Source organism: Lacerta agilis, chromosome 5 (genome assembly GCF_009819535.1).
Source record: "Lacerta agilis isolate rLacAgi1 chromosome 5, rLacAgi1.pri, whole genome shotgun sequence".
Taxonomy (NCBI): Eukaryota; Metazoa; Chordata; class Lepidosauria; order Squamata; family Lacertidae; genus Lacerta; species Lacerta agilis.
In genome coordinates, this window is record NC_046316.1 from 92,265,198 (window position 1) to 92,285,101 (window position 19,904).

The window sequence follows — 19,904 nt, forward strand, 5'->3', positions numbered from 1 at the left end:
GAGAGCAGATTATGGGGCGGGGAAAGGGGCGGGGTCCGCCTTCGCCAGTTTGCCGCGCCTGCGCGAGGCGAGCGGCTTCGGCAACGCTCCGGGGAGTACCGTAGTTCGCCGAGCTGAGCGCATAGCAGGAGGTACCGTAACGTGTTCCGCGGCGGTTCGCAACATGAAACCTAGCAACGAAATCGTAAAGAGATAAGAACAAGTTAAAAGCAAAAGATCAAAACAAACACCAGTAGAATGCGCATAAAATATAAATGAAGCTGAAAAGGGAAAATCCTGGGGTGCGGATTTAATCCGCTGTCCAGCTTGTCACTCCCCGTGGGTCTCTGGTCAGCAAAAGAAGGAGTCTTCAGCCAAGTTGAAGAAGCAAACAGTGGTCAGTAAGACCTGATCTTTATTTGTTGCAACAAGGTTTAAACGCACAAAGAGTAGGAACCCCAAGCATGGGATTGTGTGACCTTTTAAGACCTCTCCCCGTTTCCCATCATACATTTTTCAACAGCATCATCGATAAATTAAGTCCAGTCAAAGGCGACTGAGATTGCGGTGCTCATCTCACTTTCAGGCTGAGGGAGGCGGCGATTGTCCACAGGCAGCTTTCCAGGTCATGTGGCCAACAGGATGTTATAAGAATTTTATTTCTTATATCAAGGATTAAACCGCTTCTGGCACAACGGGACACCATGACGGAAACCAGAGTACACAGAAAAGCCATTTACCTTCCCGCTGCAGTGGTACCTATTTATCTACTTGCACAGGCGTGCTTTCGAACTGCTAGGTAGCCAGGAGCTGGGACAGAGCAACAGGAGCTCACCCCGTTGTGCAGATTCGAACCGCCAACCTTCTGATTGGCAAGCCCAAGAAGCTCAGTGGTTTAGACCACAGCGCCATCTGCATCATCTATACATCACAAATATGTCACAGTGTAGGAGTGATGTGGCATGTGGAAAAATAAGCCCATCACCCACCCCTGCCAATAACCCCAGTTCCTGAAACCTTTTAACTACCCTCTTCCCCAAAGAACAATAGAAGTACACATCCCCCTAGTTGCAATGCTTTCCTGTGCTTCTCCTTTGAAAGGATCAGGATTCAATCCACTATCCTGATGGGTTTCTGCCTGGGGTATGTGCTGCCCCTGACTGCCTCCTGCCTCCTATAGTGAGGCTAAGTTCACACCTTGTGGAAGGGGAAGGAGTTTGTGACCTTATGCTTAAGGGATTATGGAGGCAGGGGACACCTGGATTCCCCTCTTCCAGAGGAGTAATTAGCCATATTTCTGTCAAACCGTTTAATTTTGGCAATTATTTGATTCTATATTGGGTAGAGGAAACAGTATGATGCATGGTATCCACTTACCCGAGCCAATGTTAGTGTTGACGACTGTTAACGACTGCAATTGGTCTTACAGCAAGGGATGAGATGGCCAAAAATCATATTATCATGTATAATGAGATAAGAATCCAATGTCTCTACTCAGACCAGGTCTCTCCATGGTTTTAAGTTTGGTAATAAGTTGGCCAAACTGCGAGAGGCAGTGAAGGATAGGCGTGCCTGGCGTGCTCTGGTCCATGGGGTCACGAAGAGTCGGACACGACTGAACGACTGAACAACAACAACAACAACAACAACAAGTTGTAATTCAGCAACCTCTATTTTTGAAGTTATTTTAGATCTTGTATAGAATGTCCTGGGAGATTGAAGTGTTCTCCTACTGGTTTCTCTGTCTTGTGATTCCTGGTGTCAGGTTTATGTCCATTTATCCTTTGGCGTAGGGTTTGTCCTGTTTGTCCGATATAGAGAGCTGAAGGGCACTGTTGGCATTTGATTGCATACACAATGTTAGAAGATGACCAATTAAATAGTCCTGAGATGGTATGTTTGATGTTGTTGGGTCCAGTGATGGTGTCGTCTGGGTGTATGTGGCTGCAAAGTTGGCATCTGGGTTTATTACAGGCTCTGGTACCAGTGTCCATGTTAAGTATCCTTGCTGTATACCGGTAATTAATTTTCTTAATTTCCTAGTTACTGCTGTTTAGTTAACGGGAAAAGCACAGCACCTGTGGGAATAACCGATGCCTCACGTGTATTGCCTCACACGGGGCACCAGTTGTTGGGATAGCCGATGCCAATCGGGCACCAGCTATGGGGCAGCCTGCGGATGGGACGGCCGGTAATTCTGGAGCCTGTTCCCACTGCGCCGTGAAGAAGGGGTCTGCCGGCTGCTGTCTGAAGGTCTCTGAGTTGTGAGTTCGTGAATGGTTGCCTCGAAGTTCTCTGCTAGCGATCGAAACTTACAAAAGGTTCCAGAAAAAGACTCCGGAGAAAAAGAGCTAAATAAACTATGGCCAAAAACCAAGTAGCCAAATAAAAGGTTTTAAAGTAAAAAACGAAGTTAAATAAAACAACGGAGACTGCAGTCTGGTGAAGGAGCCTACCGCTACCCTGCGTGGTGGGTCTATTCTCTCTGGGCTTGCCACGCTACCTCGTTCTATCTCTGCTTGCCTCGCCCTTCACACCTTTCTCCACGCTTTCTCCTCTGCTTTTCTCGGCTTCCTCCACACCACAAACAGGGAGCGGCAGCTATTTATTGAACAGTAAAGTGACGACACAACAAACATAACATCCAATCACAGCACTGTTACCGTGCTAACATTTGGCGGGAAGAAGACTAACAACCGTTACTACATTTAAAATTGGAGCCTTTTTCTCCCGCGAAGGGATCCATGCGGTAAACTGCCCGTCGGATCCCCTTTTTATCATTCCTTCCAGAGCGGAAGGATATCATCAATTAAATACAAACAAACACAAATAACCAGGTACAGAGGTACCTAAAAAACATATTCCCACAAGCACTTGTACGCTCATAGTTTTTTCTGGTGTTGAATTCTGGTGAGTTAGTTAGTTGTGCCTGACCTGTACCTTATTTACTGTATCATGATTTTTTGTTTCTTTGTGTTTGCACACTGAATGTATAAAACCAGTGTTAAATGTGTTTGTACACTGCTTTGAGATTTATTGTACTGGGCAGCATATAAATATTTTTCCTAAATAAATATCTCCATGTTAGCAATTATCATATTTAGGTCCTAGGTCAGTTAGATGGGTATATCCCATTGAATTTAATGCGATAAAGATGCACAAAAGGAGGCTGCGTGTCTGCTTTGTATTACAACCCATAATATCAAAGGTGGTTAAAATGTATAGGTAGCAGCATCTTATGTCTGAATAACAAATAAAATTCTGGTAACTCATGTACTGCAATGGTTTTTAAAACCCAATTCCTGCACTAATATGGGGAAATGCTGATGTTTGGAGCCCTGGTTTATATTGTCAGCATACCGACATAAAGGCTAAAATGCTTTTGCTTAATCCCTGGACCAATTTAACAAAATGAAGGATGGCAGATGCTCTGTGTCCAGACAACAGGTGCAAAGCAGACCAAACACAGACAGATGGTGGTGGAGGAGACAGCAGCAACTTTTATTATCCAGGCCAAGAAAGCAGCTGCCTGCAACTGGACATCTGCAAAGGAAAATGGAACAAACACCAGCATATAAAAGAACTATTTAAGCATCACCCTTTGGGTGTCCCCCATATGGCAAAAGTCAATTGAGGGTCAATGATGAAATAAAGCAACAATCAATATAACCTTTTTTTCCCAGCTGACACATTTGCAAAAAAATAGGAAACTGATAGAAAGAAAGGGCTGCTGTTGTGATAATAGAGATTGCAGTGTGCTAATATTGGAACAGTTTAATAGGTTCACTAACATGTTAGTATTTTGTATACAGATTCCCCCCACCCTACAGAAGTTGATACAGTGGTACCTTGGGTTAAGTACACTTCAGGTTAAGTACGCTTCAGGTTAAGAACTCTGCTTAAGAACAGAAATCGTGCTCTGGTGGCGCAGTGGCAGCAGGAGGTCCCATTAGCTAAAGTGGTGCTTCAGGTTAAGTACGCTTCAGGTTAAGAACGGACCTCCGGAACAAATTAAGTACTTAACCCGAGGTACCACTGTATTTGAATTATGGTGCTGGAGGAGACTCTTGAGAGTCCCATGGACTGCAAATGATCAAACCTATCCATCCTTAATCAGCCCTGAGTGCTCACTGGAAGGGCAGATCCTGAAGCTGAGGCTCCAAGACTTTGGCCAACTCATGAGAAGAGAAGACTCCCTAGAAAAGACCCAGATGTTGGGAAAGATGGAGGGCACAAGGAGAAGGGGACAACAGAGGATGAGATGGTTGGACAGTGTTCTCGAAGCGACTGGCATGAGTTTGGCCAAACTGCGGGAGGGAGTGGAGGATAGGGGTGCCTGGCGTGCTCTGGTCCATGGGGTCATGAAGAGTCGGACATGACTGAACGACTGAACAACAACAACAACCACTGTACATGCAAGCGACATAAGAAGAGCGTGCTGGATTGCCCATTTAGTCCAGCATCCTGTTCTTACAGTCCTTCGGATGTCCTTTGGAAACCAGCAAGCAGCTGCAGAATTCAAGCACAATTGCACTCTCCCTTTCTGTGGTTTCCAGCAACTAGTATTTGGAAGCATTGCTTCCTCCAGCTGTGGAGGGCACAGCATAGCCATTCTGGCTAGTAGCATTGATAGTCCTCTCTTCCATGACCGTCTTTTAAAGCCATCAAGGTTGGTGGCCATCACTGCCTCATGAGGGAGGGAGTTCCATGCATGAATAAGTCCTCTTATCATTCCTATCTGTAACCTGTTGTAGCACAGTTCAGGAAAGGCTTTTCCTCTTCTGCTCATTGTGCAAACTGGCTAATCACAAATAGGTCCCTGTTTCCTTGCAAACAAAAGAGAGGGTATCATTAATCAACGACAGGTAGGTAGCCGTTTTGGTCTGCCATAGTCAAAACAAAATAAAAAAATCTCTAAGGTGCTACTGGAAGGATTTATTATTATTTTTTATTTTGTATTAATCAACGAGAGAGCAAAAGCAAAGCCAGCAGGAACAGGTATGGCTCACAGCACAGCCCAACCATGTCTCCTCATGGCCCTGTAGAATTAAACAAGGTTCACCCGCAGGTAAGTGAGATCAGGGCAGCGGCTTTGTTCCTTGAGTAAACCTTGCTCATTAATTTATATATAACCTATCGGCAGAGTCTTTCAACGCTTGTTATAGTCACCGGAGCCATTAAGTGCATGCACGCCCATTTGCCGTGCAGATAATTCCAACATTATCAAGGCATATTACTGCCCGCCCTCTTTAGCCCCGTTCTCCCCCTGTCCCCCCATAAAAAAGTCTAAATTCAAAATCGCCCTCATCCAAGGAGAGGGAGAACAGGCTTCGAGAGCAGCTGCTCAGCGCGGGGCATGCTGGGAGCCGTAGTTCCCGAAGGATTCCGGCGGGTGGGCGGGGCTTCCGGAGGCGTGCCTGACTATACCTCCTGGGCGGCAGTGAACGTAGCGCGCGCCGGAAGCCGCGTTTGCGTGGCGACGCGGAAGGCGCGCGCGGGGGCCGCTGGGACTCGTAGTTCCTCGCCTCTGAAGCCGAGGGAGGGCGAGAGAAGGCGGCGCTGTCCCGCACTGGCCCGGGTGAGATGGCCGGAGGAGACGGGGCTGCGCTCGGAGGGGGCGTCGCCGTCCAGGCGGGGAGTGAGGCCGCCGGGCTCTGACCGCCGCCTCGCCCTCCGAGGGATGGAGGTTGCGGGGCAGAAGGAGAGCAGGTCAGAAGGCGAAGGGGGGCAGCAGGGCCGGGAAGGGGGGCGCCTGAGGCAACCGGGGGTGGGGCTGGTTGGGGGGGGCGGGAGGCGAGGCAATGGGGCGGGGAGGGGAGCTAATTAATTGAAAAGGGGTGTGAGCTGAGGGAAATGAAATGACTTGCAGTGGGGGGGGGAGTCAGTTGGGGGGTCAAAGCTGAGGGGATGGGGGAGATATTTGGGGGGTTAATGGGGGGACGCTAAGTGAGTGAAGTGGGGGTATGGGTAGTTATAGGGGGAGCTGAGGCAATGGGGTGCTGGGAGGGGTGTTAATTGGGGCAGAGGGGAGTTTGCTGTGGGGGAGGGCTGAGGAATTGCGGGTGGGGAGTTAGTTGTGGGGCCGGGAAAGAGCCCACGGTGGTGGGGCTATTTGTGGGGAGAGGGGAGTTTGCTGCGGGGGGGGGGCGCTGAGGCAATGCGGGGTGGGGAGTTAAAGGCTGGAGAGGGTGGCAATGGGAAATAGCCCATTTTGGGGTGGGACCTGGGGTGACACTGGGGCATGAGTGCCATAGGTTTGTTTCTGCCTTGATGTAACATTTGTACTGATACATACTGTACGGGGTGGCATCGGGAGGAGGAGGAGGATGGAGAAGGGGGTGCGGTTGTGTCACTGGGAGGTGTGTGCCGAGGTCTATCCAGCAGGGCTTTTTATGGAAAGGTTGTGTAGGACTGACCCAGATTCACTTACTGCGGCGAGAATTTCCCTGCAAGCTCACAAGTTTAGAGAAAAGGCAAATGAAAGAGGGCGGGCGAGCATTATAGAGCGGTATAAAATTATGCATGGTGTGAAGAAAGTGCGTAGAGGGGTTTTTCTCCTTCTCTCGTAATACTAGAACACTAGTATGTCAAGGAGATAAATATCTATACTGTGCAACTTTTTGAAGACATCTGAAGGCAGCCCTGTATCAGGAAGTTTTTAATCTTTGATGCTTTCTTTTTATATATTCTGTAAATAGCCCGGAGTGGCTGGGGAAACCCAGCCAGGTGGGCGGGGTATAAATAATAAAATAATAATTACTAGAAGCTGAATGTTGGAAGATTCAGGACAGATGAAAGTACTTATTCACACAGTGCCTGGTTAAAACTATGGAACTCACTGCCACAGGAGGCAGTGATGTCCACCAACTTGGATTAGAAAAATTCATGGAGGATAAGGTTATCAGTGACTGCTAACCCTGATGACTATGTTGTATTTGCTATGAATTTTAGTTGGGAAGTGTGCTGTCATGCTCCCATTCTGCTTCCAGGCTATCCTTGGATATCTCCTGGCCGCTTATGAGGACAGTCCTGGACTAGATGGGCCATTGATCTAATCGAGTAGGGCTTCTTACATAGACTCTTTGTCAGGCTGGATGTTTTAATTTTTTTGTAAAGGAGGGGGAAAACACTTCGTTGGGGCCAAACAAGATTCATGCCAGTAAGTAAAGAACTATGCTTTATTTCACATTAAAAAACAAAGCAAAGCTGATGGTTGGAATCTTGCGTGAAGAAGAGTTCTATAGAACTTAAAAACTTCCACATGTCTCCTACGTGATGTGAAGTTCTCTGGGTATGTAGATGACAGGGCAGCCACTGAGGCCCATTGCAAAAGGACATCAGTCACATAAATATTTAGTTTATTTACATCTCTCTTCTGGGGCAGAAATGATGTTGCTTATTTACTGATGTACGTTTTAAGAGCTATATAATGCCCAATATGTGTTTGGTGCTTGCTGTGCAGTAGGCAGAAACTCCATCGTTTTCCTGTGGTATTCTCATGCCGTTAACAATAAATGGTGCAGACCAGAATATTTTGCTTATGGTAGCTAAGTTGTCAAAGAACTTGACTTTCATGGGAAGGGGTGAAGTCAGTAAAGGTAAAGGGACCCCTGACTATTAGGTCTAGTTGCGGATGACTCTGGGGCTGCGGTGCTCATCTTGCTTTATTGGCCGAGGGAGCCGGCGTACAGCTTCCAGGTCATGTGGCCAACAAGACTAAGCTGCTTCTGGCGAACCAGAGTAGCGCATGGAAACGCCGTTTACCTTCCCGCTGGAGCGGTACCTATTTATCTACTTGCACTTTGACGTGCTTTTGAACTGCTAGGTGGGCAGGAGTTGGGACCGAGCAACAGGAGCTCACCCTGTCGCGCCCCTTCTGATCGACAAGCCCTAGGCTCTGTGTTCAAACCATAGGGCCACCCGTATACACTAAAGGAGTATACAAAATATATTTTTGAACATACCGTATATTGCGGCGTATAAGACGACTGGGCGTATAAGACGACCCCCAACTTTTCCAGTTAAAATATAGAGTTTGAGATATACTCAACCACAGATTTTCCACCTGGCGTATAAGACGACCCCCGACTTTTGAGAAGATTTTCCTGTATTAAAAAGTAGTCTTATACGCCAGAATATACTGTACATTTCTGCCCTACATAGAGTCAGATAATTGATTCATCGGCCCCAGCATTGCCTGCTCTGATTGGCATCAGGTTTCCCAGATCTCAAGCTGGGGTTATTTCAAGACCTGCAGGCTGAGATTGTTTAACTGGAGATAATAGCAATTGCAAAGCATGTGCCTAACCCCTGAATTGTGGGGTCTTCCAATTTGGATCAGTGGGGTTTAGGAACAGAGATTAGGACCAGGCAATAATAGATATAAGAGGAACTAGCAAAGGGTTTGTGTGTACGTGGGTGGGAAGTAATATCAAAGGGTATTCTTTTGCTGCTCAGTGGAAATTCAGTCTCATCATCTGACTTTCACTAGATAATTTTCTTTTCAAGCTTTTTTGCATGCTTAAGGACTAGAAACTTGCTATCTTAGTCATGCAGTGGAACACAAGAAGACACAGGAGGGTAGAAATTTGGTGGCTGTTAATTTCAAATAGTTGTACTCTGACTTGTTGGAAAGGCACCATTTAAAAAAGCCTTTATGGACAACCTCAGAGTAAGTCTATCAGGATCTCCTGCATTAAACAAGTAGAATAATATGTGTGTGGAATATTTCTGAGAGATAGAAGATTGATTTGGGAAAGAGCAGACTTATGTTGCAAGGTATGAATTTAATTTTTCCTTTTGGTGAAAATTGTCTTCTCAGAATATAAGAGGGGAAAAAGCAGGCCAATTGGGTGTCAGCTTTTGAGTAATACAGAACACTATGAAGCACTTGCAATGGCTATGATTGTTTCTCTCCCTGCCCTGACACCTGTGTGTCAAAGGTATACACTAAAATGTGAAGCGCTCCTAAATCTTGATAAAAGGGATAAGGGCTTAGTCATTTTCAACAGTTGCCTAATTAAAACTTTGCTCTAGAGTTATGTGTATCTCAAAATTTTGCACAGGGCTACAGGCCAGCAGAAGGCAGGCCTATCAAAGGCTGCTGTTGTGTTACCTATGGTAGTTTGGCTGATCATTCATTCATTTCAGGGACAAGGGGGTGGGGGAGAGCTGGACCTAGCTTGGATCTGCCTATTAAGAGACTGTTTGCAGTGCTTCCTCCCTTGAAACTCACCTGCTTTGCATTGCTAAGCTTGATGACTTTTATATCTACCCTCCATGACGCCAATGCTGTCAAGCTCTGGCATATCTGTGCAGGTGAAGACAGACGTCAGACCTTGTTTGTAGAGAGACCTTTTGCATCTCTGTTAGCTCAATTTAGACAATTTACAATGCAATATTCATTGTTTACATAGAATTATGCCCTGTTGAGTTCAGTGACGCTTACTCCTGGATCCGTTAAGTGTGAAAAGAATTGCAGCTTTAGTGACTAGTCTGGATTTTTTCCTAGGTGTATAATATCACTAAATCATAAACCTAGCCAATTTATAGATTAACCTAATGCATGCCTCTTGCGTCCTTCGGGTGTGTGAAATATTTTAATTGTTTTGAAATAATTAGTATCCTTCCTTACCATTTTTTTTAAACGGGAGAACCATGGTATGCTCTCCTCCCTGAACTGCAGCTGGCACCGACACCATTCAGTGCTAGCTAAATACCTATCTCTTCATCTGGGCCAATTAGTGGCAATAGGGGTGAGATATTGAGGCCAGCAGGATATAAAATAAATTTTAAAAGCATAGGTGCTGAATAACTCTTTCATTAAAACAAGTAAAAACAACAACACACAAGTGAAAGTAAAAAAAGGTGTAAAAAGCAGCATGTCAGACTAAAAACCAGTCAGTATAATAGCTAGCACAGGGGTCAGCAACCTTTTTCAGCCATGGGCCGGTCCACCGTCCCTCAGACCATGTGGTGGGACGGACTATATTTTGTTTGGGGGGGGGGGAGAACGAATTCCTATGCCCCACAAATAAACCAGAGATGTATTTTAAATAAAAGCACACATTCTACTCATGTAAAAACACCAGGCAGCCCCCACAAATAACCCAGAGATGCAGTTTAAATAAAAGGACACATTCTACTCATGTAAAAACATGCTGATTCCCGGACCGGATACGGGACGGATGCGGCCCAATCGCCTTCTCAGTCTGGCCCGCAGACGGTCAAGTGGGGAGAGTGTTGTTGCACTCACATCCTGCTTTGCAGGCTTCACTTAAACATCTAATTTTCCACTGCTTGAAGGCACTGTATCCTGATCCAGCAACCAGACTCTGATGGTTTTCTTAAGTGTGGCAATGCCACAGAAAAAGCCCTGTTTAACTTCCCCAGGAATTTTGCCTCTGCCTGTGTTGGAACACAGAGAAGAGCCTCTCCTTTGGAGTGTAGGAAGGATGTTACGGAAGGTGGCTGTCTTTCATAGAACAGGGGTGACAATTCCCTGCATTTCATAGAATCGTAGAGTTGGAAGGAACCATGAGGGTCATCTAGTCCAGTGTTTTTCAACCACTGTTCCGTGGCACACTAGTGTGCCGCGAGATGTTGCCTGGTGTGCCGTGGGAAAAATTGAAAAATTACTTTATATATAGTCAATATAGGCACAGAGTTAAATTTTTTAACATTTTCTAATGGTGGTGTGCCTCGTGATTTTTTTCATGAAACAAGTGTGCCTTTGCCCAAAAAAGGTTGAAAAACACTGATCTAGTCCAACCCCCTACAATGCAGTAAGCATCATCCAACGTGGGCCTCAATTCTGGACCTTTCCCAGTTCTTCATCATGAAGATGATGCTATCGATGACTGAAAATGAACTTTTGCCCTGCATCTTTTCGTGCCCATGATTGAGAGAAGCCCTATAGGAATGTGAAAACTGTCCTACTCAGTAATGTTCTTCCAAACCAACATTTTAGAAATAGTGGCATGACAATGGCTGCTATTAATGATGGCAAAATGCACCTTCCAGGTTCAGATGCTGCATACCTTCAAATTCCAGCTCCTGGAGAACAAGAGCAAGAGATAGCTGTGGCCAGCGTGTCCCGGCTCAAGGGCTTCCTGTAGGCATCTGGTTGGCCAGTGTGGGAAATGGGAAGCTGGGCTAGATAACTAGGTCTGACGTAGGGAGGCTTTTCTTGCCCATCTCATAAGGAAAGGACCCTGTTCACCCACTCCCTCGTTGCTTCAGCTCCTGCCCTGTTGCAGAGACCGTGCTAGTTAATAATTTCAGGGTTTTATTAAGGTGAAAGTTGCCCCAATGTGTGCCACAGGCATTGTGCATGCTGGTTTAGGGCCTGTTTTCTTCCAGTCTGTCAGCTCTCTCTTTCCCCATGCCAACTTGTTTGGAAGGAAAGTGAGCTGAGTCATCTGTCAACTTAGATCATTGCCTTAAGATTTTGTTTCCATTTCCCAGGAGAACCAGCTTTATGGGAGGAATAGGCTTGATGGCATAAGCCAATTTGCTGCTTGTTGTCTTGGAAACCAAACCCTTGCATTCAAAAAGGTTTGTGTTTAAGTCTCGCTTTTCAGGCAACCTTTTCAAGTTGGGAGACAAGCAGGAACGGCCCTTTCAGAGTTCCTGGTGGGAGTCCCTCAATAGCAACTTTTGGATGAGACAAAATAAAAAAATAAAAGAATTCCTTCCAGTAGTACCTTAGAGACCAACTAAGATTTTGGATGAGAGTCCTTTTCAGAAACAATTAAGTGAACCAAAAAGGATAATGTTATTTTTCACTGTAAAAATAGCCATAGGCCTTGGGAAGTTCTGGATGTGGACTTGGTCTGTATGTTCTGACTTTGTGTATCCCACACATTGCAGGCCTTAAGAACATAAGACTCCTGCTGGATCAGACCAAAGGCCCATCTTTCCAGCATCCAGTTCTCACAGTTGCCAGCCAGATGGCTGTGTGCTCCCTGCAAGCAGAATCCTAGACCAACAGGGCTGTCCCCTCCGGCCATTTCCAGGCTCTTCTGATCCCCCTTGCTCTGAAATGCAGCTTATAGGGGCACATGAATTCACTGTGCCAGATGTTGGCACAGTGAATTCCAAGGACTTCGGTGCTCTTCATATGTGAACACATTTGGACAGCAAGTGACAACTGTTTTGCTTGAACACACATTTTGTGTACCACCCTGCCATTTCTGTGTGTATTGTTGTTTTGCTGCTGAGGCTGCTTACTTGATATTATTATTATTATTATGCTTTTCCCGGTTTGTAAGTCATTCTGGGAACCCAGTTTGGGTGGAAGATGCAGGGTAGAAATGGTTTCATAAATACAGCGAACATTAAATACAATTTTGGCTCAGTGATGCATTGGATGCCTTCTTGGAAAAGAAAAAGAAAAAGGCATTCCAGTGTAGTAGAGTGACTCATTTGTAGGAATGTGACAGATCTGTTGCTGTTCTTTGCAAGGACTTGCTGAGGAAGCGATTCTCTTCCCCACCCCCTGCCGCTCTTCTCCCTTCTCTTGCTGCCCTGCCCTGATTCTTCACCATTTGTCCTGGGCTCTCAGGCTGATAATTGCCAGCTCAGTATTTGAACATATATTGGTAGCAGTAATTGGAACACAGCAGCAATCTTGTAAGGAGGTTCAGGTGTTCCGGGGTGGAGTTGCGGGACCCAAGGGAGAGTGGCCGAAATCATTCTGCATAAAGGGTTATAGCTTGTGTATGGCAGAAATGTGCACAGCTAGCCCAGAACTGTGGTTGTGAGCATTTGGACCCCAAACTTACCTCCTGTTCATACGATTTCTCCCTGTTGTGGCCATGTGTGTCGTTGGGAGAAAGAGAACACTGTTAAGGAAGTCATAAGAGTGTGGCATTTGTAGATAAGAGACTGACTCAAAAGCAATTCCTATCTGCCATAAGAAAGTAGCAAAATACCAGAGCTCTTCATTCATGTCATTCAGGATGTGGTGGAGTCTGCATAAGCTTTTCCTACAACATGCTCTTGCAATTTTTAAAAAGCTCTGCAGGAAAGACATGATATCTTCCCTGTGGTTAAATTTTTACTCTGATTTTCATGAGCCTGAGACTTGACAATCCTTGGACTTTACGACAATAATACATATAGAAGGTTAATAGTAATATGATATGTTTTTCCATCAGGAACTGTGCTTTGCAGTTTTTTTGATATGACGATTAAATTACAGTTTTATTATATATAATGTTATGTTACTTAAAAGCCAGTTACATGTGTTCTGTGGTGTTTTGAGCATTCATAAAAGCAATGAACAAATGCAGCTCCTGTCCTAGGGCAGCCTTCGGGGGGTTTTTTGGGCTTCGGTTGGGTTTTTGTGTGTGTCCAGGGGTGTCCAGTTCTATTCTTAATATGCAAGGCAGGTTCTCTGGTGCAGACAAAAACAGGAGGAAGCTTCTAAATGTAGTCCGAGCTCAGAGCCTGCCAGCCCTCTTTTCTGTTCTCTGGCTTACAAAGCCCTTGACCCTAAACTCCACCACCCTCAGTTGCCCCAAAGCTCCCTGCTTCGTTTAAACACTTTTGGCTCCCTGTCTGGAGCACCCTCCCAGAACACCATACATGCCATGACCTCTCACTCTTGCACCCCCTTCCCCAGTTTCCATTACTGAATTTGCTCGACTCCTCACCCCAATTTAATGTAATGGTATTCGTGTAAAATAAAATAAAAATCTTCCTTTATAAAGTTTATAATTTATAATTTACCCTTTTAAGTGTTCTTTTTAAAAAAAGAAAGAAGAAGAAATGCTGATAAAGTGTGGATGTCACAAGGGAAAATGCTTGGGAGGAAGTTCTCCAACCAGGACTGCAGCAGAGGAGCTGTCGCGCCATCTGTACTGGCATAAGCAGTTGTGTTGGAACAGCATGGATGGGGTTTCTGTTGAACTTGAACTGGTGACACCACATCCTGCTTATGTTACTGTTTTTCCACAATGATGACATTGTAAAGGGTCACAAAGCAGCGAGGAAATTTTGCCTGCGCAACAGAACTGATGGTCTGCACTTTTCAGGAAGGAGCACTGGAAGTTGCTGGGCAACCTGAAGACGACAGTGGAAGGTTTGGTGTCTATAAGCAACCCCAACGTCTGGTCTAAGTATGGTGGCTTGGAGCGACTCTGCAGGGACATGCACAGCATTCTGTATCATGGGCTCATTCCAGACAAGGTAGGCTTTCTCGGCTTTCTCTGGAATTTATACACTTACTGCTGCTTTAACAGGTGGTTATCTTGATCGATGTTCACCTGGGACAACAGTCATAAAATGGATCCCTTAACCATCTTGTCTAAAATCTGACCTAGATATCATGTCTTGGACAAGAATAGATAGGAATGTTAGTAGTTGGTTGCATCCACAGAACAAGATGCTAGGGAAGAAGTGAGGCAAGACTGAGACCTGGGCCAACTAGTGCTTGTTTTTGTAATAAAAAAAGGGGGGGGGGGAGAGCAGGTATAGTAGAGCTGTGATCCAAGAGTTAGTTGGATCATATTTCCTTTCCTAGGTGACCTCAGGCATCCCTTTTGTCTCCCCATCGGCAGTCATTTTCAGCGTTCAGCCCTTCCTGTCTCCAGGGTGATAGCTCCTGCTTTCCCTGATGAGGATCCCCTGGGAAACAGGTTCCCTCTGAACTGGAAGGTTTTGTTCTCTTCACACTCTTCATGGTTTTACAAAGCTCCATCATGCTTCCCCTGCACATTCACACACATTTTTTAGAGTAGTGGTACTTCTGAGCATGTACACAAGAACACCAGGCCAATGGCCCAACTAGTCCAGCATCTTGTTCTCACAGTGGCTGACCAGATGCCTGTGGGAAGCCTGCAAGCAGGACATGTGCACAACGGCACTCTGCCCACCTGTGATTCCCAGCAGCTGGTATTCAAGGCATGTTGCCTCTTGCGGTGGAGGTGGAATATAGCCACTGTGGCATTGATAGCCTTGTCCTCTATGAATTGGTCTAGTCCTCTAGCCTAGACATCCAGTTCCCTAGCTGTGCTGCCGTTAGATGTCGAACAGCATTAATTCCTTCCCTCCCACAACAACCAACAGTTTCTGCTGCAGTTGCGAGAATAAATCATTAACTTGCCTTTATCATCTTGTGGAATGGAATATTGTCCTTTTGAGATAATAATTAGTAATAATCTGTTCTGTAGGGCTTTTGCAGTCCTCCAGAGATAAAACCAGGTAGTTTGTTGCAATATTGGCAACTACACCCGTTTTGTGCGGGGTTTGCATTCCTGACCCTTGCACGCATTGGTGGAGCTCGTGTAAGTCCTCTCTGCCTTGTTATGCCCCCGACCCACCCCTTTTCCGGGCACTTATGGGTTGCGGCGATGCATATGTGCACAGTCGCACGTATTTTGAACATGCACTAAACAATCATCGCCTGTAGTGGATAAGCTTTAACAAAAGTTACTAGTGATCAGTGCATTTTCTCCATAGAGAGAAGAAATCAGCATCTTGGGAATTTTGGCACAGTGAAACAAGAGTATGAATGCACACATCTTAAGGTTCCTAAATCCATGCAAAATCTGGTATCTTGAAAGCCTTGGTATTGGCACTTCAAAAATACACTGATGTTGGCTGCTCTAGAAAACGTGTTCTTGTTTATAAGACTATAGCTGTCAGGATGTGTAGTGTGGTGTTTGCTTTGGCCTTCCTGTCTAACCTAATTTAGTTCCATTTGTATTTGCACCATTCATTGTCTGCTCCATCCATACAGCTGCTCTTAATATATATTAGCCCCCTTGATAATTTTAATCAGAAAGGTAGGATATAACTGTTCCCGATTTAAAAATATATAATTTGTTGCCTGGGAAAGGTTGGGCCATAACAGTGTAATTAAGATGTTATATTCTTGGGCAAAGTTCTTGAGCAGATAGTCACAGACCAGATCCAGACACTGTTGGAGGAAACAGGTATTTTTGGATCCATTTCAATAGGGTTTCAGGCCCGGTTTGGGCACAGAAACTGCGTTGGTCACCCTGTATGACTTCTGTTAAGAGGAAGACAGGGGAAATGTGTGTACCCATTAATTCGCCTCAACCTCTCAGCGGCTTTCCATCATGGTATCCTTCTGGAGTGACTGTCCAAGTTAGGGGTAGGCGGCACCACTTTTCAGTGGTTCTGGTCCTATTTGGATGGTCATTTCCAGAGGGTGATAATTGGGGAGTGCTTTTTGGCCTCGTTGAGCTTTCAGTGTGGGGTTCCTCAGGGTTCAGTTTTATCCCATATGCTGAGTGAGGTCATCCAGAGTTTTGGAGTACATTGTCAGCAATATGCTGATGGCACAACAGTTACTCTTGCCTCAAGCCTTTGTAGTTTGGTGAGTGTTGGGGTGTGTGTGTGTGTTTTTCAAACAAACCATGGGTAAGGAGAAGTATTAAATTTACATGTAATGTCAAGCCCTGTTTAAAACAAGCCAAGTTTCATAAGCCAGCAAAAACCCATGACTTCAGACAATCGGTTTTTGGCAATAAATAATAGGGAAGCTGCTGGGCAGGGTACACACATAACACTAAAACATAGTTTGATAAACTATGATTTAGCATTATGTACCAACCAGGTGATTGATTTGCTTAACCTGAATGCAGCATGTTCCAGATATCAGGAAGGCATTGAATTCTTGACTCTGTTCTTTTCTGACTTTTTGCAACTGCTTGAGAGAAGGAAGATGCAAATTAAGCTGTAACAGAGATTATTACAGAAGTAGCACTTCAGACCACCTGACATGTTTTGGTCCATGGTTCATAAATGACAGCGGTAAAGGAGTTAATTTCCTTCCCCTTTCTAAGCCTTCCTCTTAATGAATCTGGTATCTGATCATGTATTGAGTTGGCACTGCCAGGGGAATTTTAACTCTATGTATTTCCTGGGCAGGTGTGTTGCAGGCAGAGGGATTATTGGCAGTTTGTGAAGGACCTCCATTGGCTGAGCCCACATGCTGCCCACCACATTGAAAAGGTGAGCTCAGGTTTTGGGGAAAGAAGATCTTGGTTTTGCCAGGGGGTAGGGGACAAGTTTGTCGAGGTGAGCAGAAGTCACTTGCCTCTTTGTTGTTTTTAACCTTTACAGAAGGTCTGAAAGGCAAATCTTGCTGGGATAGTTTGCAGGAAGTTCTGACAGTAGGTGGGAGGGAGCTGAGGGGAAGCTCTTACCTGCAGTCCAAGGATGGTGAGGAAATGCAAGCAGCTTCAGACCTGAAGAAAGTTTAACAACAACAACAACAACAACAACAACAACAACAACAACAGATTTATAACTGAACTATAACTGAATTTCGATCAAGCTCCCTTTGGGACCTGCTGCAGCTCAAGTTCTGACACTGGATCAATGGCGAGAGTCGTGATATAAAACGGGGAGATTGGCATGATTGTCGTGGAAAGCATATGTAGGTGTGCTGCATTGGGACTGCTGCTACAGTCTTCATTTAGAGAATAATCAGGCCAGAAAATAGGGTCTGCTAAGGGCAGACAGCTTCCTCCTTCTCAAAGGGTTATAACACATCTCGGACTTGAAAAGTGAGGCCATCGTTTTCCCTGTTGTGCGAATGGGGAACTGATGCTGATATAGAGTGGCCTCTCATTTGTCAGCTGGTGCCTCAAGCAGTAGTCCCACATACACTTTCAGGGACAGTGGCAAATTGAGAGAGATGCTTAGAAGAGTATGTAATCAGGGATCTCCTGGGACGCTGCTGTCCATTACCTGCTCGTCTCTGCCAGCTTTTCAGAGGAAGTACCATCTGTCTTCCAGTTTATCAGCCTGTATGAGAACGGACAGCGGAACACCGACGGCGTCAGCGATCGAGCCATTGCAGAGGCGTGGCTCCAGCACAGCCTGCAGTTCCATTGCCTGTCAGCTCAGCTGAAGCCTCTGCTTGGGAACAAACAGTACACCAGGAAGTTCTATGCAGGTAAGATGAAACCGCGCTCTTCATCTTCTTTCTTGTGCCATTCTTGGGTCGTCATCTCTCCTGCCAAGGAGCCTGCTTTGAGATGTGGTACTCTGTGGTCAGCACTTGGCAGCCTGCAAACAAAAGGCAGCTTTTAGACAGCCACAGGTGGCTTCTTTCTTCCTCCCCCTTCCCCAAAACTGCGTTTAAAGTCCCAGGCTGGCCATGTTGGCAAATGTTGTTTAAAGGATGTGGAAGGGTCATGGCTCAGTGGTAGGTTGTCTGCTTTGCATGTGGAAGATCACAATTTCAATCCCCAGCATTTCCACATAGGCCTGAAACCCTGTAGAGCCACTGCTGGGCATTGTAGACAATACTACAATACCGCCCTGGGATCTTTGGATAAAAGGGCAAAGGAAAAAGTCACATTTGTTGCTCCTCAGAGTTTTGCATGTGCTCCTCTGGAGGTTTCCCAGGAGGGAATGTGCCTCTTAGGCTGAAAAAGGTTTCTCATCCCTGGGGGAAAAAAACAAAGCAATGAGCTGTGCTGCCTCGTTTATTGTTTCACATCATGTCTTTTGTAGCTGTTCTGTTGTGTGTTTATTAAAGCTGCTTCCTTATTTATCTGGCAGTTCATCAGTTTTCATATCCTCTTTTTGTGTTTCATATTCATATTCTTTTAAACATGGATGACCTGGCTAAATTCGTATTACTGAAGTGCAAATCCTCCGCCTAATATTTTTGTTTGATGTCTCGTTTCGCTCTGTATATTATGTATGTGCACATACAAATGCAAACTAATAAATATATCTGGAAAACTAAGCAATAAAAAATGGGAAAATGCCAAAAAGGTATAACTGGCTTAAAAAAAAATTAGGAGCTTAACCAGTGACTCAAAAGGTAGCAAAAGAGGATTAGGCAATTTATGGATGGCAAGGCTGTGTTCTATCTTCTTTCTCAGAATCAATATGTTTTTAAAACCAGTTACTGGGATTCCCCAGTGGAAAGAGTGCTGTTGTGCTCATATTCTTTCTTGCAGGCTTCCGAAGAAATATCAGGTTGGCCACTGTGAGAACAGAACGATGTGTTGCTAGCCTGATCTTGCAGGCTCTTCTTAGCTTCTCTTGCAGCCCATGCCATATCTGAATGACATGTATGAACACACTGTGTGAACAATTCTGTAGTGGCCTCTCGCAATGGACACTCACGTGTCGTTCACCACTCTTGGGTACTTTGGTTGGTCTGATCCTGTAGCCTGCAGGGAGGTTGAAACACTGTCTGGGGTGTGCTGAGGTTCCTGGGGCAAGAGGAAAGGAAAGCAGTTGCCCAAGCCGTGGGGACAGTGCATTGTCTTGTGCTTTCAGCTGTTGAGTATGATAGCAGTCCAGATGCAGCACAGCACATTGCCTAAAAAGAGCCGGTGTACAGAGCACGTAATATGGATAACACTGAAAGTCAAGAACAGGATAGACATGGAAACCTCAAACTCCTGCACTAAAGTTAAACACTTTTAGGTAACTAAATTTCTTTAGAAAAAGGCCTGCATCTCAGTCAAGAAGGAAGTCTTCTCTGTTGGCTTTCTCTTGGGAGACCCAGGCTTAATTCTTGCTGAGCTGTAACTCTTTGATACCAAAAAACGAACAAAAATCCGCATAGAATACTACAGCGTCAAAGACAAGGGTTCTAGTCTTGCCTTCTCCTGACATGCTGGTTTTCAGTGTGCAGGGGATATTTCCATTGCATGAGCCCTCATCTGCAGTCTGAAGTGGAGCACGCTTACCACTTAAGTGAGAACTAGGCCTATGGGGCTCTGCTTTTATGGCAAAGAGTGGAAAGAATAAATGCCCAGGAGCAAAGGAAGCTAGGCCAGAATTAGCTGCTCTGACTGGGAGTGGCTCTTGCAAGGCCATCTCGAAAAGTCTTTCCCAGCCCTACTATCTGAAATCCTTTTAACTGGGACTGAGCCTGGGACCTTCTGCATTCAAAGCATGTGATCTACAAAGTAATGGGC

At 45.4% G+C, this 19,904-nt stretch overlaps 1 protein-coding gene across 5 annotated transcripts in view; it reads left to right on the plus strand.

Moving 5' to 3' along the window:
- Window positions 1-5,533: 5,533 nt before the first annotated feature.
- RUBCN (rubicon autophagy regulator) overlaps window positions 5,534-19,904 on the plus strand; it is a 45,463-nt gene continuing 31,092 nt past the window's right edge. For all 5 annotated transcript variants that reach the window (XM_033150893.1, XM_033150895.1, XM_033150894.1 and 2 more), the window contains exons 1-4: window positions 5,534-5,688; window positions 14,019-14,172; window positions 16,882-16,965; window positions 17,755-17,914. In XM_033150893.1, the coding sequence (XP_033006784.1) occupies window positions 5,660-5,688; window positions 14,019-14,172; window positions 16,882-16,965; window positions 17,755-17,914 (427 nt within the window). In that variant the 5' untranslated portion in view covers window positions 5,534-5,659. The remainder of the gene's footprint in view (window positions 5,689-14,018; window positions 14,173-16,881; window positions 16,966-17,754; window positions 17,915-19,904) is intronic.